The following is a 24,177-nucleotide window of genomic DNA, read 5'->3' on the forward strand; positions in this document are numbered from 1 at the left end:
AAGTTACATCTTAATTTACATAGTAAACAGCAGAGACAGGCGGAGGACTTTTAAAACACAAAAACTACTCGGGGAGCTTGTCTAAGAGTCACTAGGCTTACAAAAGCGCACGCAGGAATTATCTTCCCTGACTTTCTCGGGCTCCTCCTCTGGCTGCTTGCACAGGAAACCAAAGCGGGGTAATGTCACGGGTGATCTCACGCTGGCATGACGTCAAGAACCCTTGACGTCAGAAGGCGGTTGCCACGGGGACCATTCGCCACCGACGGCAAAGTCGTGAAACCCATCACCACGCTCAGTCTCTGTGTCGGCCTCTACAGAGTCTAAGCTGCTAAAGAATCTTTAACCTTAAGGGGGCCTCAGGGAGAGAGGAGTGGTGCCGCTGCCGCCGAGAGCCCCACCTCCGCGGCTCCGGGTCCTGGGTACCGGGCCCCGGCCTGTGGCGGCGAGCGGCGGCCGCGGCGGCGGCGAAGGCGGTCGACCCGCCTGGGTCTCCTTTGCTCCGTGCAGGGCTGGGAGAGGGGAGCCGCCATATTGGAGCCGGAGCCGAAGGTGCTTTGCAGCCGCCGCGCGAGGCGGGTGGAGGTGGCGGCACTGGCCTGGATCTGGGAGGAGTCGGCCGCGCCGGGGCCCGCAAGGCTGGGGAGTGAATGAGCCGCTCACGCTAGTCTCCCCCCGCCCATTCCCTCCACTTTCCGCCGCCGGGACCGGGCCGGGCGGGGGCCGGAGTCGGCCGTGGCGGAGGCAGGATGTTCTCCAAGAAGCCGCACGGAGACGTGAAGAAGTCTACCCAGAAGGTGCTGGACACCAAGAAGGACGCGCTGACCCGCCTCAAGCACCTGCGCATTGTCATCGGTGAGGGGCGAGGGGTGGTGGCGCCTGGAGGCCTGGGTTGTCCGGCCTTCCCTCTCCTGGGAGCCCCTGGGGACTCTCCCTCCGCCCTGGCGCGATGCGGGAGTAGAGGGCGAGGCGTCGCCTCTGCAGAGACGCGGGAGGGCGGATAATTTGGGGAGGGGAACCCTTGGCAGTTGGCAAGCACTAGTCACACTAACACGGGGTTTTCTCATTTTGAGTTAATAACCCGAACTCTTTTTTAAAAACACTTATTACTCTAAAGACTTAGATTATTTTTAGTCTTTCGGGAGACTTGGTGTTGCGGATAATGGTGTTTATAGGATATGTTTGTCAGATGACTACCGCCATCCCCACCCAAGTGAAATGAAAAAAAAAAAAATCTCAGACAATATAAGCCTTAATCTTTCAAGTTTTTTGGCTAAGGAGAGCAAAGAGGAAGCAGTTATACCTCTTTGGGAAATGGGTGGCTCCCAAAAAGCTTGTGGGAAAGAGACCCGCCCTTGTTAATGCACCTTGTTCATAATTACTATCATTTAGAGGTGGAACTATTATTAATTATAGAAAACAAGGTAGTTTATAGCTTCCTTTGCTTTTCGAGAATTATATAGAATTCTATTTTTAATTAAAATTTTCTTACCGTCTGTTGCCCTCTGTTTTGCTGGCCGACCAAACTGCTCTTTGAGTTGTGGATATGGTGTTAAAGGAATTTTTGGGACGCTTGGTCATTTCTCGGGCTGGTAAGGGCTGTAATAATACTTATGGAACAACTGGTCCAATACTTGGATCTTTTTAGGTGAAATCTGAGGTGAAGAGGAAAGTTAGTTTGCCTTTGTTGATGCAGAGAGTTGATGGCAGAACTGACTTTAGAACCCAGATGCCTGAATCCTAGTTGAGAGTTTATCATCTCAGGCTCTCTTCCTAAAGAATGTTCGTTTCGAAAAATGACGTTTATTCAGTGACATGTCTTTTATTTGAGGTGCATGTTTCTCTACTATATGGTTTACTCATACCAACAGGATAACACCAATACCTAACATTTGTATGGTACTTTACTGTTTACAGAATGACTTCACATAAATTATAATTAATCCTCACAATAACTCTAGAGTTAGTTAAATTATTATCCTCCATTTTTTACAAATGAGAAAGTTGAAGTTTGGGAATGTTAAGTGGTCATCCCGCTACTAGGAGGCAGAGCCAGAACTGGAACCCAGATTTCATGTCTCCAGTTTGATTTTTACTCTTTCTACATTGATGGCAGCAAATCTATATCACAAGTAAATTGTGTTTATTCCTGTGGAATAGTAAGAAAGCAGTTAAATCCAGTTTAGCAATGTAAAAAGATTTTTTTCAAGAAAATATAAATCTTCTAAATATAGTTGAGGTTGTCATCTTTTTATTTAAATTCTACTTGAGAGTTAAGCTGTTGAAGAAAAATTTGGCTAGGGGACTGAGACAGGGAAAGTTAATGTGTGGATGTAGGAGATTTATCACAGATAATGGCAGTTTGAAATTGAAGACTTAATGGAATTTGATACCTACTTGGGACAAACTGTAGGCTGGGTAATGGCAGAGCTATAAAGTTGAGTTCCAATAGAGTATTGACATTTCCTAAATTAACTGCCACAGTTCTTTAGTTATGGAATGGTTAAGAAGTAGTTCATATATACTTCTTTGGCATAGAAGTTTTTTTTCCACCCTGGAGACGTGGTCTAAATTAAGAGGTCATACATATCAGATATTTTGTAGTGCCTAGATTTCTCAGTTTGAAAACAAAACAATAGTTTTTTTTTTAAAAAAACCCTTTGCTCTTTAGAAATTTATTTTATTTATTTTTAGATGGAGCATATACTGTACATAAACATTTAAAATATCCTTATGAACCTTCAAATGGAGGACTTTGTGCTTTCAGATACTCCCTGCCCCGTGAGTGGAGGAGGTCCATACGGTGAGATTACTGCACTCATTTTAGAACAGTAATTCTCAACCAGGGACAGTTTTGCTCCCCTGGGGACAGTGAGAATGTCTGGAGACACTTTCGGTTTTCACAATTGGAGAGAGGTGCTACTGGCATCTAGTGGGTAGCAGGTATGCTGCTAAACATCTTGAAACGCACAGGATAATCCCTCACAACAATATTCTAGCTTCAGATGTCAATGGTGCTGAGGTAAACCTTGTCAAAATATAGAACAAAAACAGTTGGACCTCCAAATCCTGCACTTGGTTCGAACATATTAATTAATTGAATAAAATATTCTGTATCTTTAAGTGGTTACAGTTACTTTGTTTGAAATATGATTAATGTGATTCCTAAGAAAATGAGTGGGAGAGAGTAGAATGGCAAAGACTGAAAGGTGTCTTAGAGTTCTCCCATTTTGCAGATGGGAGAGCCGCTTCAGATCCTTTTTGCAAGTTAAGTGCAGGTTTTACATAAAGTAAACTCTGTGAGGAAACTAGTTTGCAGAATGATGGGGCATCGCCAATTACACAGGATTTTGACTTTTGTTTGGTCCCATCTAAACTGTATTTTTAACCTTTAAATGGAACTGCCATTCACCCAGGGTATTTATAGAATTCAGTGCATCCCAATATATGAGAACGTAATTTAAATATCTGGTGTAAGCCTTTGTCCTGGCATGTGTTCCCACTAAAGGGCAATTCCAGATGAATTTATAGAACTTGGAGGATTTAGATTTAAATCTACTGTGTTTATTGATATTGCTGTGTGTTTGATTTTTAGGAACTGGAAGTTAGAATTATTAAAAAATAGAAATAAGGCCTTGTCTAGTTGCTGAAGTTTCATGTTGACCTCTCCCCCTGCCCCCTCTGTTTTTTGGGTTTTTTTTTTACAATTAATGGCCTTAAGATAATGATAGTAAGTTAGCAGGTAACTTGGTATCTAACTAAATGGCTAACATAATTCTCGGCATGAAGTGGATATTGAGTAAATGTTATTGATAATTTTCTTGTATGGCAAGGTAACAGTTCAGTCTTCTTAACTTAAAAAAAAAGATAAGTGCTTATTAGCTAATAAATATATTGATTATTGTTGGATCATTCTTTTTAGTAGCTTTATTGAGGTGTAATTGACAGAAAATAAATCACACATTTAAAGCATATAATTGAATGCTTTTTCAAAAATTGAAGTACAGGTCATGTACAATATTATATAAGTTACAGGTATAAAATACAGTGATTCACAATTTTTAAAGGTTATACTCCATTTATAGTTATAAAATATTGGCTATATTCTCCACGTTGTACAATATATCCTTTTAGCTTATTTTATGCATAGTAGTTTGTACCTCTTAATCCCCTACCCCTATATTGTACCTCCCCCCTTCCCTCTCCCCACTGGTGACTACTAGTTTGTTCTCTATATCTGTGAGGCTGCTGTTTTTGTTATATTCACTGTTTTCTTGTATTTTTTAGATTCCACATATAAGTGATATCATACAGTATTTGTCTTTCTTTGACTTATTTCACTTAGTGTAATACCCTCCAAGTCCACCCATGTTGCTACAAATGGCAATATTTCATTCTTTTTTGTGGCTAAGTAGCATTCCATTGTGTATATATACCAATATCTTCTTTATCCTTTCATCCATTGATGGACACTTAGGTTGTTTCCATTGTAAATAATGCTGCTATGAACATTGGGGTAATTGAGTACATACATATACATATACATATTTTTGACATACATATACCTTGTGAAGCCATCATGACAATCAAGATTAGGAACATAGACAATCAAGAAAATAAATATATCTGTAACCTCCCAAAGTTTCCTTTTGCCCCTTTGTAATCCCTTCCTCTCACCCTTCCTTGCCTGCCATCCTACCCCTTCCCTGGGCAACCACTGATCTGCTCTCCTCTACATTAGTTTGTATTTTATATATATATGGAATTAACAGTATTTACTCTTTTTTGATTGGTTTCTTCTACTCAGCATACTTTGAAATTCCTCTATTTGTTTTGTGGTGGTGTGTCTATAGTACTTTGCTCTTATTGCTGAGTAATATTCCATTGTATGGATATGTTATAATTTGATTATCCCATTCACATGTTGATGGACATGTGGGTTTTCAGTTTTGGACTATTCCGTATAAAACTGCTGTGAGATGTACGTGTTATATAGATATATGCTTTCTTTTCTCTTGGAATAAATACTTAGGAATGGCATGGATGGATCCTATGGCAGTTGTGTGTTTCTTTTTAGAAGCTGATATACTGTTTTCTGTATTTTTACCATTTTACATCCTTACAAGCATTGTGTGAGAGTTCTAGTTCCTCCACAAATGCACCAACACCACTTGGTATGGTATTTCTTTCTCTTGTCAGCCACTATAATAAGTTATGTAGTGGATATAATTAGTGTTTCCCTGATATCTAATAACATTGAGCTTCTTTTCATGTGCTTAATTTGCCATTGTATAACTTCTTTGATGAAATCAAGTTCAAATCTTTCACCTATCTTTAAATTGAGTTTTTTGCTTTCTTATTTAGTTTTGAAAATTCTGTATATATTCTGGATACAAGTACTTTATCAGATACATGATTTGCAAAGATTTTTTTTTCCCCCAGTCTTTGGATGTCTTTTAATTCTATTATTTTCTTAGAAGGAGTAGGAATTCTTAATTTTGATAAAGTCAATGTATCAAGTTTTTCTTTTATGGTTCATGCTTTTGGTGTTGTATCTGAAATCTTTGCCCAAAGTCAAGGTCACAAAAATTTTCTCCTGTGTTTTCTTCTAGAGTTTTAAAATTTTAGGATCTATATTTAGGTCTGTGATCCATCTTGAGTGAACTCTGCAAATATGGTTTGAGGTATGGATTGAAGTTTATTTTTTTGCATATGGATATCCAAATTTTCCAGCACCATTTGTTGAAAATGACTGCCCTTTCTCCACTGAATTGCCTTTGTACTTTTTCCAAAACTCAGTTTTCTATATATGTATGGTTCTATTTTGGGACTCTGTTTTGTTCTGGTGATCTGTTTGTCTGTGTTGATGCCTGTACCACAGTGGCTTTTTTTGTTGTTGTTACCGTAACTTGATAATAAATCTTGAAATTAGATGGTGTTGTCCCTCCAACTTTGTTCTTCTTTTTCAAAGGTTTGTGTTTTTTTGGAGTGGTGGGAGGGAGCTATGCCAGGTCCTTTACCTTCCTGTATGGGTTTTAAAATTAGCTTGTCAGTTTCTCATAAATAAATAAACAAACAAATTCTTGCTGGGGTTTTGATCGGGATTGTGATGAATTTGTAGGTCACTTTGGGAAAAATTGACAATATTGAATTCTCTGACTCATGAACAACGTATGTTTCTTCATTTTATATAGGGCTTCTTTAATTTCTCTAGCAGCATTTTATACTTTTTAATCTACAGGTCTTACACATCTTTTGTCACTTATCCCTAAATATTTTCTACTTTTGATACCATTGTAAATGATATCTTCATGACCATTTTTAAAAAAAATTTATTTTATTTTTGGCTGCGTTGGGTTTTCGTTGCTGCACGCGGGCTTTTCTCTAGTTGTGGTGAGCGGGGGCCACTCTTCGTTGTGGTACGTGGGCATCTCATTGAGGTGGCCTCTCTTGTTGCCGAGTACAGACTCTAGATGCGTGGGCTCAGTAGTTGTGGCTTGCGGGCTCTAGAACTCAGGCTCAGTAGTTGTGGCGCATGGGCTTAATTGCTCTGCGGCATGTGGGATCTTCCCAGACCAGGGATCGAATCCGTGTGCCCCGCACTTGCAGGCAGACTCTTAACCACTGCACCACCGGGGAAGCCCCTTCATGACTATTTCTGATTGCTAGTAAAAGGAAATGCAGTTGATTTTCGTATATTGAGCTTGTATCCTGAAACCTTGCTAAACGCACTTATTAGTATTTTATAGATTTCATGGGATTTTTTGTTTTTTACATACATGATCTCATTGTCTGTGAATAAAGATGGTCTTGCTTCTTTTTAACCTGGATGCCTTTATATCTTTTTCTTGTCTTGAACTTATTGGAATCTCTAGCACAGTGTAGAATAGAAGTGGTGAGAGTGGACATCCTTGTCTTTTTCTTGATCTTAAGGGTAAAGTGATCAGTTTTTTACCATACAATATGATGTTAATTGTAGGTTTTTATAGATGCCCTTTGTCATGTTGAGAAAGTTTTATTCTCTTTCTAGTTTGCTGAGAGTTTTCATCAAGAATAGATATTAGATACGTCAAATGCTTTTTCTGTTTCTATTGAGGTTAACAGGTTTTAAAATTTTTTTTCATTCTGTTAATGTGATAAATTATAGTCATGGATTTTCAAGTGTTAAATCAACTCTGCAATCCTCTGCAAACCTAAGTTGATTGTGATATGTCATTTTTATATATTGTTGGATTTGATACTCTAAAACATTTGTAATTTTGTAATTATGTTTATGAGGGATATTGGTCTGTACTTTTCTTGTAATGTTTTTGCTTTTTTATAACAGATAATGTTAGCCTCATAATATTAATTGAGAAGCATTCCTTTCTTTTCAGTTTTCTGGAATTGTTCATGTAAAATTGGTATTTTTTTTCCTTAAATGTTTGGTAGAATTCACCAATGAAGCCATCTAGATATGGAGTTTTCTTTGAGGGAAGGTTTTTAACTACTTTAATAGAGGGCTGTTCAGGTTATCTGTTTCTTCTTGAGAGAACATTGGTAGTTTGTATCGTTCAAGGGATTTTCCGATTTCATATAAGTTGTCAAATTTATAGGTATAAAGTTGTTTATAATGCTCTGTTATTGTCCTTTGATATCTATAGAATCTGTGATGATGTCACCCCTCTTATTCCTAATTTGTCTTTCTTTCCTGATCACTCTGGCTGGAGGCTTATCTCTTTTATTGATCGTCTAGAAGGACCAGTTTGTGGCTTCATTGATTTTTCTCTGTTTTTCTGTTTTTATTTCATTGATTTCTGCTTTGGTCTTTATTATTCCCTTTTTCTGCTTAGTCTTAGTTTAATTTGCTCTTTTTGTAGCCTCTTAAAGTGTAAACTGAGGTTATTGATTTGAGACCTTTTTCTGTCTAATGTAGGCATTTGGTGATATAAATTTTCCCCTAAACAGCATCCCACAAATTATGGTATTTTGTATTTTCATTTACAGCTAGGTCCAAAATGCGTTCTAACTCCCCTTTTGATTTCTTCTTTGATCCATACAAGTGTGTTTTTTAGCTTCAAATATTGGTGGATTATCCTGATATCTTTCTGTTATTGATTTCTAATTTGATTTCATTATAGTCAGAAAACATACGTTTTATGACTTGAATTCTTTAAAATTTATCGAAATTTGACAGTCAGGAATATGTTTTAACTTGATGGATGTTCCATATTCGCTTGAAAACAGTATATATTCTGCTTTTGGTGGGTTGAGTGTTTGAAAAATGTCAGGATAAGTTGTTTGATAGTATTGTTCAGGTCTCCTATATCCTTGCTGAATTTGTCTCCTTGTTTTTACAAATTATTGATGGGGGGACTGAAATTTCTGACTGTAATTGGGGGGGTTTGTCTATTTCTTTTTGAGTTCTATCAGATTTTGCTTAATGTATTTTGAAGCTCTGTTATTAGGTGTCTAAACATTTAGGGTTATTATTTCCTCTTGATAAATTGAGTTCTTTAGCATTATGAAATGATATCTTTAACCTTGGTAATAGTCTTTGCTCTGGAATCTACTTTGATAGTAATATATAGACTTCTGCTTTCATTGACTAGTATATATTTTCCTGTCTTTTTAATCTATTTGTTTCTTTATATAAAGTGGATTTCTTGGTGGCAGTATATATTTGAGTCTTAATTTTTATTCTAATCTAAGAATCTCGGCCTTTGAATTGAGATGTTGGATGACTTTTTTTTCTTTGTCACTGTGCTATTCATTATATCCCCAGAACTTATTTATCTTATAACTAAAAATTTATACCTTTTCACTCTCTTCACCCATTTTCCCCACCCCTACCTCCTGCCTCAACCACCATTCTGTTCTCTGTTTCTATGAGTTTGCTGTCTTTAAATTTCACATATAAACGAGATCATACAATATTTGTCTTTCTCTGTCTTATTTCACTTAGCATGATGCCCTCAAAGTCTACCTATGCTGTAGCAAATGACAGGATTTTCTTCTTTTTTTTGACTGAATAATATTCCTTTGTATGGACATACACATGTCCATACAAATGAGTATATATCACATTTTCTTTATCCATTCATCTGTTGCCAGACACTTAGGTTGTTTCCATGTCTTGGCTGTTGTAAATAATGCTGCACTGAACATGGGAGTGCAGATATCTCTTCAAAGTAGTGGTTTCGTCTCCTTTGGGTATATACCCAGAAGTAGAATTGCTGGATCATGTGGTAGTTCTATTGTTAATTTTTTTTAAAAAAATTATTTATTTATTTTTGGCTGTGTTGGGTCTTCAGTGCTGTGTGTGGGCTTTCTCTAGTTGCGGCAAGTGGGGGCTACTCTTCGTTGTGGTGCGTGGGCTTCTCATTGTGGTGGCTTCTCTTGTTGCGGAGCACAGGCTCTAGGCATGTGGGCTTCAGTAGTTGTGGTGTGTGGGCTCACTAGTTGTGGCTTGTGGGCTCTAGAGCGCAGGCTCAGTAGTTGTGGCATGTGGGCTTAGTCGCTCCGTGGCATGTGGGATCTCCCTGGACCAGGAATTGAACCTGTGTCCTCTGCATTGGCAGGTGGATTCTTAACCACTGCGTCACAAGGTAAGTTCCCCTTTTTTTTTTTTTAACATTTTTTTAAATTTCTTGGCCACGCCGCCTGAGGTGGGATCTTAGTTTCCCAACCAGGGATCAAACCCATGCCCCCTGCAGTGGTAGCGTGGAGTTTTAACCACTGGACTGCCAGGAAAGTCCCTCTATTGTTAACTTTTTGAGGAACCTTTATACTATTTTTCATAGTGACTGGACAAATTTACATTTCCACACAACTGATTTTTGTATGTTGATTTTGTGTTGTGTAATTGTACTGAATTCATTTATTAGTCTGATAGTTTTCTAGTGGAGTCTTTAGGGTTTTCTATATTATAAGATCATGTCATGTGCAAATAGAAACAGGTATACTTCTTCCTTTCAGATTTTGGTGGCTTTTATTTTTTCTTTTTCTTGCCTCTTTGGCCGAATTGCTCTGGCTAGGACTTCCAATACTGTGTTGAATAGGAGTGATGAGAGTGGGCACCTTGCTCTTTCAGCTTTCACCATTGAATATGATGTTAGCTGTAGGCTTGTCATATATGACCTTTATTATGTGGCAGTACATTCCCTCTATACCCAGTTTGTCGAGAGTATTTATTATGAATGTGATGTTGAGTTTTTTTAAAATGCTTTTTCTGTATCTGTTGAGATGATCATATGACTTTTAACCTTCATTTTGTTAATCTGTGAATCACATTGGTTAATTTGTGATGTTTGAACCATTCTTGCATGCCTGGAATAAATCCCGCTTAATCATGGTTATGATCCTTTTAATATATTGTTGCGTTTGGTTTGCCAATGTTTTGTTAAGGATCTATGTTTTCCAGGTATATTGGCCTGTAACGTTCTTTTCTTTTCTTTTTTTTTTTTCTTTCTCTGTAGTGATTTTGTCTGGTTATGTTATCAGGGTAATGCTAGCTTTGCAAAATGAGTTTGGAAGTACTCCCTCTGTTTCCATTATATGGAAAAGAGTTTGAGAAGGATTGGTATGAATTCTTTAAATGTTTGGCAGAATTCACCAGTGAAGCCATCTGGTTCTGGACATTTCTTTGTTAGGAGGTTTTTGATTACTGATTTAGTCTCATTACTTGTAATTGTTCATTTCAGATTCAGACCAATAACTTGCCATTTAGATCTGGATGACATACATTTAAAGTCATTATTGATTTGTTTGAGTTTGATTTAAGTTTGTGTCTGTTATCTTGCTGTTTTCTATTTGGCTTATCTTTCTTAGTTTTCTGTTTTCCCTTTTTTTATATTAGTTGAATACATTTATGATTTTTTAAGTTTGTCTTATTAGCTATAATCTTTTATTTTAGTTGTTGTTATATGATTTATAGTATGATTTATATATCTTCAACTTCTCAGAGTCTACTTACTATTAAGTGATATTCTACCACTTCTTGTGTTGTGTAAGAACTTTACAGAGTGTGCTTTAATTTCTCTTCCCAGCCTTTATACTTTTCTGGTCATACATTCACTTATATTGATACATGTTGTAAACCCTGTAATTGTTTTGTCTAAGCAAGCAGTTATCTTTTAGATACTTTTAAATAATGAGGAAAAAGATACATATTTACCCATGTGGTACCATTTTGAGCGCTCTTCATTCCTTTGCAGAGATGGATATTTCCAGCCAGCCAGCATCATTTTGTTTTTGTTGGAAGGATTTCCTTTAACATTTGTTTTGTAATGATGGTCTGCTGGTGATGGATCCCTTATGCTTTTGTTTATGTTAAAAAGTCTTTATTTTTCCTTCTTTTTTGAAAGATGTTTTGCTACGATTAGAATTCTTGGTTGATGGCTTTTTTCCTTTGTCCTTGAAAGATTTTACTCCACTGTTTTTTTGCTTGCATTGTTTCTGATAAGAAGTCTGCTGTTATCTTTTTTTTTTTTTTTTTCCCTCCCCGAAGAGGAAAAAAAGCAAATTTGTTGTTGTTGGTAGAAGGGCATGAAGGGAAGGGCTCTTCACCCTTCCCAACATCTTGCATGGATGGGAGGTTGGGGGCAACAGAAAAGTCAGTAGATGGGGGCGCAGACCCCACTCTGTACAATATAGAGGAATCTGATATAGATAATTGTAGGGTGCGGTCAGCTAACTGCCACGCAGCAGGAAGCTGAAGTAAGCTGAATCATCCTTCCTGTGGCCACTGCGCTTGCGCTAAGTATACTAATGAGGTTTTAAAGTAGCGACCTATCCGATGCTGGCTCACAAGTCGCACCATCGGCGAAAGCCAATCACAGAGCGACACATGTTCTTAATCCCTATATAAGCAGACTGCTATAGGATTGCGGTGTCTTCCTTCCATCTTTTCTTTAACCAAGCTGTGCTCCAATAAAGTGTGATACGAGAAGAATCTTGCGTGTGGCGACTCGTCATTCTGCTGGTTGGAGGCGGCTCGCCGCAATAATTGTATAAAAGCCACTTGTCCTCGTTTGTGTCCTCTTGCTGGCTGGCCGGGCTGGGGGACTCTGGGGGACAAAGAAGCTGGGTGGTGGGCCAGGACTCAGGGACACCCCATGGTCCCCATCCTCTGGCTGTCCCCTTGCGGGGTTACTTTGGATCCTTGGTGAGGGCATAGCAGAGCTCCAGTGGTTGGGACACTTTCCAGAACTTCTCATTCAGCAGCTCCAGGGTCAGCGAGCCATTCAGTGTCATGAAAGCTCCACCCCCGGGCGCGATGTAGATGGTATACTGCTTTTCGCTGACACCCTCCAGACTGGGCAAGGCAGGCTCTTCAGAGCAGTCACCTCCTCTGGCACCCCCACCCTCCCCGCCTCCCCCATCAGGTCCTCCAGCGTCAGAGGCGCCCCCTCCAGGCCCTCCTGGCTCCCCTGCCTCTTGCTGATGCCTCCGTTCGAGGGCCGTGCGCAGGGCCAAGTACTTGGAGAGATGGTCCACTGTGGCATTCCCAGTTGTCTTCACATACCTAGTTTGGCAGTATTCTCCCTTCTCCACGAGCAGAGGGTGGGGCCGGAACACGAGCTCAGTTTCTCCACCTGGCTCTGGGGGACTGGAAGCCCCAGGAGGGCTTGGTGGGGGGCAAGGTTCCTCCTCCCAGGGTCCCTCCCTGGTCACCAGAGTCTTCAGAACCGGCACCTCCACCCACCCCACCAGTGCCACCTCCCTCTGTCCCTACACTGCTCCCCCGGTGCCTCCTCTATGGGGTCGCTTGGGAGCAGGGCTTGGGGCACAGTCAGGGGCAGAGTCTGAGCTCACGTCCTCTCCACCCCCCTCTCCCTCCCCCGGTTCTCATTCCTCCTGACTTATTGTTGTGGTCTGATCTGACCCAGGCATCCGCCATCTCACATGCTGGGCCCTGTGCATGGCCTGCATGCGCAGCCCCTCCTCAGTGCTGGAGCTCAGCACCTGCTGGTTGTGCAGGTGGCTGAGGCGGTTGAGCACCCTGTCTTGGTGGGCCTCATAGTCCTCCCGGCTGGGGTAGATATTAGAGATCAGAGCATCGAAGTTGGGGTCTGGCCACAGAGACCGCTTGGATACCAGCTTCTTTCCGCAGGTAGGGCACTCCTTGTTCCCGCTGCGCAGGGCCGTGACAGTGCAATCAGAGCAGAATCGGTGGAGGCACTCCTTGGTTGTCATCGTATTCTTTAGCATGTCCAGGCAGATGGGGCACATGACCTCTGAATGCAGCGACCGAGGGGAAACTGCAATCTCTGTGCCATCCATGATGGCTTCCTGGAGGTGTCGATGAGTGGAAAGGCAGTGGGTGGGTTGGGGGGAAAGGGGTTTTAGAAACAAGTGGTCCATGAACTTGGAGTCTTGAGAAATACAGTGAGATGTCAGAATTTGGGTACCTCCCGTTGTCCACTTGAGGAAATTGGGAATTCTAAGAGTAGGAGCTTTGGAATAGGAGGATCTGAGATTTGGTGATAGGCCTAGGGATGGGCATGACATAGATTTTCCATCTGTGGAAGACTTACTTGGTCAACAGAATTTCTTACAGTGCAGTCCTGGTACTACCTATATAAGAATCCTCTAGGATGCATGTTAAAAATGAAGATTCTAGGGTCCCATCCCATTACTGTATCGCAATGTTACAGGTAGGGGCCAGCGGGAATTCCATTTTTAATAAACTCTGAAGGTGAGTCTTACATGCACTGACCCATCATGCGGAACTGAGGAGCGGCGAAGGTAATTTCAAACTGTTTACTATCTTTCAAATGAAGATAGTAATACTTGCTCTACCTCTCTGGCACATCTGAGGGGTCCGGTGGAGCTCATAACAGACTCAGTTCCCACGTTTTGCTTTCATTCTGGGCATTCGTCAGCGTCGTCATGGTGACCGGGCACAGACCCCCGCCACGAGGCCTCCGCCGCCGGGGAGGAGGAGAGGTAGGCAGTCTCCAGCCGTCTGCGCTCCCACCACCACAGCGCCTCTCCCGGTGCCCGGGCTCCTCGGCCGAGTTCACTCGGTCCGCAGCCGCTGCTTAAACAGCAGCTCCCGCCACCGCCGCCGCCATGGCCCGGGCGCTGGGGCCCTAGGTCTGCTGTAATCTTTATCTTACTCTGTATGTATGTGTATATATATATATAATTTATATATAAATATAATTTATATATATATAATTTATATATATATAATTTATATATATATTTATATATATATAATTTATATATATATATAATTAGTTTTTTTGGGATGCTTTTAAGATTTTCTCTTCATCATTGGTTTTGAGCAGTTTGATTATGATGTGCCATGGTGCAGTTTTCTCAATATTTCTTGCCATGGGGTTCATCAAGAGTCTTAGATTTGTGGGTTTAGAGTTTTCATAAAGTTTGGAAAATTTTGGGACATTTCCTCCCAGTTATTTCTCCCCTCCCTACTTTTATTTATTTATTCTTTTATTTATTTCATTTATTAGTATATTAAAAAGTATTAATATCAGGTTCATATATTAGGAAGTATTATTAGTATATTGGAGGGACTCATAGCTTTTGGAAAAGAACTGATATTCTTTTCATTTTTTTAGATTCTTTCTTCTGTTTTATCTTGAGTAGTTCCTATTTCTACTCTTCACTAGTCTCTTCTGCTACATGCAATCTGCCATTAATCCCACTAGTTTATTTTTCATCTCAGATGTAGTTTTTATCTAGTTCATTTTGTGTGTGTGTGTGTATAAAATTATATTGTCTGTATATCTTCTTAGCTTCTTGAACATGTGGAATACAAGTAAAATAACTTAATATCCTCTGCTCATTCTAACATCTCTGTCTATTCTGGGTCAGTTCCATCAGTTGATTATTCTTCTCATCCTGGGTTGTTTTCTTGCCTCTTTGTATGCTGAGTAATCTTTGGCTGTCTCATATTTGAATTTTACCTTCTTAGCTTCTGGATATTTTTGTATTCCTATAAATTCTTGAGCTTTTTACTGGGATGCAGTTAAATTACTTGAAAACAGTTTAATCATTTCAGGTCTTGCTTTTAGGGTTTGTTGAGTGGATCCATCTAGGGATGACTATTACCTACTGTGAGGCAATACCTTCCTGAGTATTCTATTCAGTGCCCACAGGTATGAGGGATTTTTTGTAGCCCCACTCTTGGGAACAGGTGCTGTTCCCCAGCTTATGTGAGTATCTGGTACTGTTCTCTCATATTCTCTCACATAGTACTTTTTCCTGTCTTGGGAAGTTTCCTTGCAACTATTTATGATCATACTGAAAGAGAACCCTCTCCAGTCTTCGAGGATCTCACTGTATACAGCTCTCTCCTCTTTGGTGCTCTGTCCTGTGGCCTCTAATTACCTTGGTTTCCTTGCACTATCAGCTCATTTTCTCAACTCATGGATTCCACTGGCTCTACCTGGATTCCCTTTCCTCTCACCATGGACTGGAAACTCTTAAGACATTAAACTGGAGTAGCTGAAGGTATACCTCGTTTGTTTGCCATATGTCAGGAATGACTTTCCTTATCTGATGTTCGTACCTGCTTGAAACAGACAAACAAAAGAACAAAAAAACCCCTGAAACATAAACAACAATTTTCAAGACACTGGACATCAGATGCTGATAATAAGAGGTTCTCTTAAATGAATGAGACTGAAAATTGGCTTCATACAAAGCAACTCGGCCCCCATATTTTTACTTTTTTACATTCAGAGAAGAAATTTATGATCAGTTGATTATTGATTATATCTGAAAAATATCTAATTGTTCTCCAATCTGAATATATTAATGTTTTCAGAAAGAAAATCAGATTAAAATATCTTAGAAAAATAAAATAAAATATCTTAGAAAAAAATAACCTAGTGTTCATTAGGTATAAAAAGTAATGTATAAAAGAAACAAGTACCATATATGTTCATTAAGTAAATAACTTGAAAGTGGTGTAGATTAACTTGGAACGGATATGCCTGGAAATCTGAAAATGTGTAGGAGTCATTGTGAAGTGTAAACTGCCTATAAAAATAAACTAACTTGATATTTGAATATGTTCTTAGGATTTGATGGGCAAAGTTAGCAAGTAATCCTATATACATGTCATTAGACTCTTTATATTCTTTAATTTGTATAAACTATAGTCTTTAATTTGACTCTTACTGATTTAAAAAATTAATTTGACTTCATTGAAATGTTTTATCTTTGTGTATTTATGAAGAAGTGATTTACTGAGCAGATTATTTACATAAACAATATTACTGATTAATTTGCTTAGTAACAAGCTGTTTCAAAATATTGTAAGCCATTTTTGCATTAATGTTTCTTTCATTAAGGATTTTATTGCATCCAAAGAATTTTACATGGCTTATAGGACTGAATAAAATGTGGAATAGAACAATTAGTGATAAAACAAGCAACCGAAGAGCCATTACTTAAAGGTAACATTATCAGGTTCCAGAGATGAGCTGATTATAGCTATAAGGCATTGAATTTGATTCTTAGATTTCCTGGCAGCCAAAGTGAAAAGAGAAACATGTTGGGTTACAAGTTTTCAGTGTCCTAGAAAAGAAAGCATACCTTTTTCTTTCTTTCTTTCTTTCTTTTTTTTTTTTGGTTAAAACATTGTTTTTTCTGGATTCTAAATTCAATCACAATTTGTATATATATGTATGTCCATATATTATTTAATGTGTCTTTTAGAAGGATCATGCAGTAGAAATAGATTTTGGAGAGAATAGAAAAATAGGCGATTAGTATGTTTGTTAGATCTATTCTTTCTAAGATCAAATGTCTACACAATCTAAATTGTTTTCATTCTTTCTTTTTTTTCTATTTGTGTAAATGGCATCGTCATCTCCAGGTTACTAAGACATGAAACTTGCATCTTTGACAATGTGGTAGAAAAAGAAAAATAAATTTACCTTAGTCACATTATCTTCTTCAACCTCTTGTTACCCCTCTCTGGTATTTTACATTTCAGTAATACTGAATGAGACGTCACTTTCTGTGATGCCTGTGCTTTTGCTAATGTTATTTACTGTACTGTCATTAATAACCCATTTCTTTTAACCTTCTTATTAAGAAAGAAAGAATAAGAGGGAGGAAGGAAGGAGGAAGAAAGAAAGAAGTATCAACAACAAAATAATAATCCCACTTAATGGATTTCAAAACTGCAGTCTGGAGCTATAACTACTATAGAAAGGAAGTAGACTTTGTATGAACTCTAAATTGAAAACTTAATATGGTTTGGATGTGTGCATTAATGCATTTTTAGAAAATACCACTATCCATTAATCATGGACCAACCATGAGTTAGGTATACTTCACGTAAGAGCAGTATTACATGAATATGAGTGATAATAAGAATTGTATTCTAGGAAGCCCGCTGGTGCAGTGAGAAAGTAGATCAGATGCTATTAAGAAGGCACCTAATACTATATTATGTAAAATGGCAATTGTATTAAAGAAAAAGCAGGGAAAGAAAATCATACTTATACCTGAAAGAGCCTTTACTCTTCCTTCAGTCTCAGGGGAAAATCTGTAGAGCTTTGGTGAAGTCTTCTCTTATCATCTGGTAGGTATAGGGACTTTTCCTACTTACTTCTAGTAATTTGGTTATTTATTACAGTGTAATTACTTATTTGCATGCCTGTATCTTAAGCCTTCCGGAGAGTAGAAGCATGTCTCTTCAACCTCATATCCCTAGACTCAGCATAGTGCCTGGCATATGAAAGGCGCTTAGTAAATATTATGTAGTTCATGAATGAATATATTAGGTATGAGGAGAGTGAAGTTGCTCTTCTGTGAGTAACTTCCTTTCAATTAAGAATGGTAGAAAAAACGTTTAAAGTCAGTATTCTGATCAGAAAGAATCCTTGGGTTACCTGAAGGACCTGTGCAAAAAAACTGGCTCAGAATCTAAAATCTGTCCTATGTGAAACAGAAGAACAAAGAAAAACAAAAAAATGGGACATTACATGAAAAATGTTTATGGCATTATGGCAGAGGTTATGAGATAATCTTCACCATTACTGAAAGAAATCTTCATGACCCTATATAACATCTAATTTTTTAAAAACTTATGTCTAGTGAGCACAACAGCATGTCATCTTTGAAGTATATACCACCCACTCCCCCCCCAATCTAACAGAATAAACTGACTTGTAGACAGACACAGAGGAGAAGGAGATGTGGAGATGGAACAGAATACTGAGTTTGTGGCTCTAATGTGTCACAGCCGCCACAGGAGGCTAATATAAATCTATTTGTATTTTGTACTTTTGCTTTTCCATCTGAATTTGAGAATCAGCTTGTTAAATTCTGTGTATAATATTGTTAGGATTTTAAAAATTGTATTGCCTTGAATCTATAGGTTTAATTTAAAGGAGATTGACGTCTATAGTATATCTACAGTTGACCCTAGAACAGCGTGGGTGTTGGGGCACCAACCCTCCACACAGTTGAAAATCAACATGTAACTTATAGTCGGCCGTCCATATCGCTGCTTCTGCCTCCACAGATTCAACCAACTGTGGATTGTGTAGTGCTGTAGTATTTACTATTGAAAAAAATTCATGTATAAGTGGATTCGTGCAGTTCAGACCTGTCTTGTTCAAGGATCAGCTGTATTCTTCCTATCCCAAGGGGTCTCCATTTATTTAATTAGGCTTTCCTTAAAGGTTGTAAATAAAAAAATTTATATTTTTCTCTAAGAAAGATTTGCACATCTTTTTTATGGTCAAGAATAGGTACATTTAGGGACTTCCTTGGTGGTCCAGTGGTTAAGACTCTGTGCTTCCAATGCAGGGGACGCAGGTTCGATCCCTGGTCAGGGAACTAGGATCCTGCATGCTGTGCAGTGTGGGCCCCCCCGCAAAAAAAACAAAAAAGAATAGGTACATTTAAAAAGGATGTTAAATTTAAAAGGGATGACTTCTGTTTGCTGCAGAAGGAGCACATGTGACCACTTCATTAAATGGTGGTTTAGATAAAGATTAGGAGGAAAGAATGTTCATTTGGATAAAAACATTTATAGATCACTACTTTATATCTTATAACAGAATTTGTTCTACATTATTTTGATTCTTCAGTATAAAATGGAAGGCAAATTAAGCAAATATATTTGAAATATTGGGATAAGGAAGACAACTCTTAAAACTCACAGCAAAGTTAGAAATTGTCATGAAAATGATTGGTAAATTTGCCTTTATAAAACATTTTAAATTTCTAATAGTAAAACCCATCATTAACAGAGATAAAAGACGAACAGAACAAACGTTGCAAGAAACACTTGCAACGTTTAAAGAAGTTAATTTCCTTAATTTATGGACTGTTAAAAATTTATGAAATATGGAAAGAGATTCTCTCATACATTACTGGCTGAATCTAAATTAGAGGGCAGTTTGTTAACTGTCAAAAATTTAAATGTACATATGTATATGCTTTGAAACTAGCACTTCCATTTCTTAATATTTTTTCTTTTTTTTTGATAAATTTATTTATTTTATTTTTGGCTGCGTTGGGTCTTTGTGCAGCCTTTCTCTAGTTGTGGTGAGCGGGGATTACTCTTTGTTGCAGTCCACAGGTTTCTCATTGTGGTGGCTTCTCTTGTTGCAGAGCATGGGCTCTGGGTGCGTGGGCTTCAGTAGTTGTGGCACTTGGGCTCAGTAGTTGTAGCTTGCAGGCTCTGGAGTGCAGGCTTAGTAGTTGTGGCACATGGGCTTAGTTGCTCCGCGGCATGTGGGATCTCGCTGGACCAGGGCTCGAACCCGTGTCCCCTGCATTGGCAGGCAGATTCTTAACCACTGCGCCACCAGGGAAGTCCCTCTTAGTATTTTTTCTAAGGAAGTAAGTGGATGAGTGTGTAGGATCACTGCAGTGTTGTTTAGAATAGTGAAAAATTTGAACTAATCTAAATATTATTTGGGGGTTGATTTTAGAATTTAGGTATATTCCTTTAGTTGAACATTATGATTCTCAGGAATTGTTAGCATTCTACTTAATAAATAATGGTTCCATCTCTTCATTATCTTTGGAAAGTTTTTAAAGAATAAACATTTTTATAGAAGCAGCTGTCATATATTGGAAATAAGAGTTAATATTTTTGAACATTTATATGTGACAGGTTCTGGACCAAGCATTTCACATGTGTTACCTGACTTAATTTTTTCAACAGACCAGTGTGGCAAATAGTAATTGATCCCCATGGAAACTTGAGTATTAAATGGCTCGTAAGCAGGGTGATATAGTGGGGAAAGTCATAATATCTGTGTTCTGATCTCAGCTGTATTATCTACTTAACACTTTATAGATACTTTGCCTGTCTGTAAAATTAAAATAGTAACATCTCAGGTATTATTGGAAGATTACATGAAAAAAATGCATTTGAAGCACAGAATTTATGGAAGAATTTAAAACATTCAAATTTTAATTGGAACCTTAAAGATGATGAAATTGAATCAGATATTAAGACCTATTCAAAGTCAAGCAAAGTTTGTTTTTAAAAAATAGAGTACAAACCTCTGAATAACTTGATAATGGTCTAGATTCTGTACTTTATTTTCAGTCTTTAACCTATTAAAAATGGGTAAGTTAGAGAGAGACTTATTTAAAAGTTATATTTTGGGAAAGTAAAGAATTGAACGAATGAAAGGAAATGAAATTCATTGTTGGTATTTTATTTTGCATAAACATAAAGAAATCTTTAAATTGCATTGCTTAGGAAAATTATTCTTTGCTTCACCACCCCAAACTAAAGTAGCATAGCTAGTAAAAGGTGTATTTGTGTTACCAAAAATTTGTTGTCATTGTCTGAATTTTTTCAAATCAGTAGCTTCAAGGTTCCCAGTCTTTTTTTTTTTTCCCATCAGTTGTCCTTAGGGCCTTCTAGAGGCAAGTTGGTTGTTACTGTAAGCTGCTTCTTGTAATCATGCCATTTCTTGTAAATTGTCTTTAAGAAAAATGATTATTCATCTTTGCTTCCATTTATTTCTTTGAAAATCTGAAAATTGTCTTTAAGAAAAATAAGTATTCATCTTTGCTTCTGTTTATTTCTTTAAAAATCTGAAAATAATAGATCTGAGCAACCATTTGAATAACTAACTATATATAGTGCTTTGCTAGGTTTTGGGCAACTGCAAAGGAATAAAGAAGTTGATGGTATAGTAAGAGAGTCGTGTCAAATATGAAACATGTTATGAGTGTTAAAGACAGAGGATCATATATAAATGGGAGGCCTTGGAGAAAGCTTCATGAAGCTGGGTCGTTTGAGGTGTACCTTGAAAGATTATTAGAATTTCAGTAGATAGAAGTAGAAGAAGAGCAGTTTGGGGGAAGGTAATGATAAGAGCACAGCTATGAATGCAGGAATGTTGAAGGCAGTGGTCTTCCAAGCTTTTAAAAAATAAAGATATCAGGCCTCACCCTAGAAATTACGATTTAATGGCAAGGTGAATAGAAAGGATTGAGTATGTGGGAGATAATGTGGGGAGATGATTTATGAGATTTGGTAACCAGGTTTTAATGAGAATTTAGGAAGTAGAGATTATGCCACTTCTCTGACTATATCATTCTACCTTTTGAAATCATGTTTTATTGGTGAATTCATTGCAGGAACAGATTTCTCACCTCCCGTACCAGTATCAAGGCTACTCAGTCTATACATCAAAACCTCTGCATCATTCCTTCCCAGTCAGTACTACTCTTACTCAAAATGTAGCCTGCAGACTGGTGCTAGTTTACCGCCTGTTTATTACAGGTCTGTAACATGTTAAGTGCAGAAATTGAGGTGTTGAGAAGCTTATCTCAATTTGATAATGCTGTGACATCCAATCGTGTGATTAAGGACTTGTCTCGTTGAATAGAGTATAGACCATTCTAGGTGCTTTTCACTTTATTTTCTAGTAATTTATTGTAAGCTTTGGTTTGTGTTGAATTGGAATTTAAAAAATTAAAAAAAACTGTCCCTTTATAGATAATTTGAGAAGCATGGTCTATACAGTGTTTAAAATTAACTTCTCCCATTCTAACTCATTCTGCTTTTATCCTCTGTTGTTTTAAAGTATATTTTCTTTTCCTAGTGTAATAGTATTTACTTCCCCTTACTCATTTTAAAATATGCATATGTTTAACTATTTTCAGTATTCAGAAGGATGCCTTTGAGTTTAGGGATATGAATTGAGAAACTATTTTCTGTTTTGGAGGTATAGAACTGAATCCAGAACATTAGTAGTACTGTATTTTGATTGCTTTCCTATTGTCTGACTACTCAATTAAAAAAACAAAGAAGACATTATTTTATATAATAGTTGTATACTAGGAGCTGGCTAATCTTTGGCTCTGTAAAAGTGAAGGTGGTACATTTGCTTGAAGTAAACATCTCTAATTGGTGATATAACAGTTTGTAATTTCTAGATTTAGGAAAAAAATATTTTTTCAGTCTGATTTCCATTAATTCTATTTCTTTTCAGATTAATTCTTTTCAGACTAGCCAAGAAGTTCTAGCTTTCAGATTTAGTTAGTCAGTTAGGGTCTGGCAGATCTCACAAATCGGGATGTCAAGGAGTTGAATATTAGGCTGGCTAAAAGAGATAGATCAGTAAAACAGAAACCTACACCCATTAGTAGTCACTCCCCATTTCCCCTTACTCTCTAACCCTGGCAACCATTAATTTACTTCTATCTCTATGTATTTGACCACTCTAGATGTTTCATATAAATGGAATCACAAAATATGTGGTTTTTGTGTCTGGCTTCTTTCACTTAATGATGTTTTCAAGGTTCATCACTGTTTTAGCATGTAACAGTATCTCTTTTTATGGCTTAATAATAACTATGGATATACAATATTTTATTTATCAGTTGATGGCCATTTGGGTTGTTTCCACTTTTTTACTGTTATGAATAATGATATGAACATTTGTGTGGTCATATGTTTTCAATTCTTGGGTATATACTGTTGTAGGAGTTGAATTGCTGGGTAATATGTTAATTCCATATTTACCTTTTTGAGGAATTGCCAAACCATTTCCAAAGTAGCTGCATAATTTATATTCCACCAGCAATGTATGAAGGCATTGTAATTTCCGAACACTTGTTACTGTCTGTCTTTCTGGGTATAGTCATCATAGTGGATGGGTAGTGGTATCACATTTTGATTTTGATTTGCATTTCCCTGATGGCTAATGAGGTTGAGTATCTTTTCGTGTGCTTATTAACCATTTGTATACCTCCTTTGGAGAAATGTCTATTCAAATCCTTTCCCTATTTTTAATTGGGTTATTGTTTCTTTTGTCAGATATACAATTTGCAAATATTTTCTCTTATTCTGTAGATTGTCTTTTCACTTTTTTTGTAGTGCCCTTTAAGGCAAAACAATTCTGAGTTTTGATGAAGTCCAGTTTATTTTTAATTGTTTCTTGTGAGTTTGGTGTCATATCTAAGAAACAGTTGACTAGTCCAAGATCATGTTTTCTTCTAAGAGTTTTATAGTTTTAGCTTTTACAATTAGGGCTTTGGTCCATTTTGAGTTAATTTTTGTATATGGTATGAGGTAGTGATCCTGCTTCATTCTTTTGCATATTGATATTCAGTTGTCACAGCACCATTTGTTGAAAAAACTGTTTTTCCCCTGTTGAGTTGTCTTAATACCCTTGTTTAAAATCATTTGACCATCAGTGTAAGAGTTTATTTCTGGACTCTCAACTTTATTCCACTCATCTGTATGTTTATCCTTATAGCAGCACCACCCTATCTTGATCGCTGTAATTTGTAGTAAGCTTAGAAACTGGAAAGTGTCAGTTTTCCAGCTTTGTTCTTCTTTTTCTTCTCTTTTTTTCAGTTGATGTATTATGGTATTATTGATACATAACATTATGTTAGTTTCAGGTGTACAACATGATTTGATATTTGTATAGTTGATGTTTGTCACCAGATACATAATTACAACATTTTTCTTTTCTTGTGGTGACAACTTTTAAGATCTATTCTTAGCACTTCTCAAATATGTAATACAGTATTAACTGTAGTCACACATGCTGTACATTCCCCATGACTTATTTATTTTATAACTGGAAGCTGGTACCTTTTGATGTTCTTCTTTTTCAAGATTGTTTTGATTATTCTGGGTCCCCTGTGTTTTCCTATGAACTTTAGGATCAGCTTTTCAATTTCGACAAAAGAGCCACTTGGGATTTTGATAGAGGT

General features: G+C 37.6%; 1 protein-coding gene and 1 pseudogene across 7 annotated transcripts in view; one reads left to right on the forward strand and one right to left on the reverse strand.

The window, feature by feature from the left end:
* Nucleotides 1-308: 308 nt before the first annotated feature.
* The window catches only part of RALGAPA1 (Ral GTPase activating protein catalytic subunit alpha 1), a 221,604-nt gene continuing 197,735 nt past the window's right edge, over nucleotides 309-24,177 (forward strand). For all 7 annotated transcript variants that reach the window (XM_060004676.2, XM_060004671.2, XM_060004677.2 and 4 more), the window contains exon 1: nucleotides 309-855. In XM_060004676.2, coding sequence (XP_059860659.1) covers nucleotides 750-855 — 106 coding nt within the window. In that variant the 5' untranslated portion in view covers nucleotides 309-749. The remainder of the gene's footprint in view (nucleotides 856-24,177) is intronic.
* On the reverse strand, nucleotides 12,065-13,874 carry LOC132419578 (E3 ubiquitin-protein ligase RING1-like; annotated as a pseudogene).

This window comes from Delphinus delphis, chromosome 2, assembly GCF_949987515.2.
Source record: "Delphinus delphis chromosome 2, mDelDel1.2, whole genome shotgun sequence".
In the NCBI taxonomy this organism is placed as follows: Eukaryota; Metazoa; Chordata; class Mammalia; order Artiodactyla; family Delphinidae; genus Delphinus; species Delphinus delphis.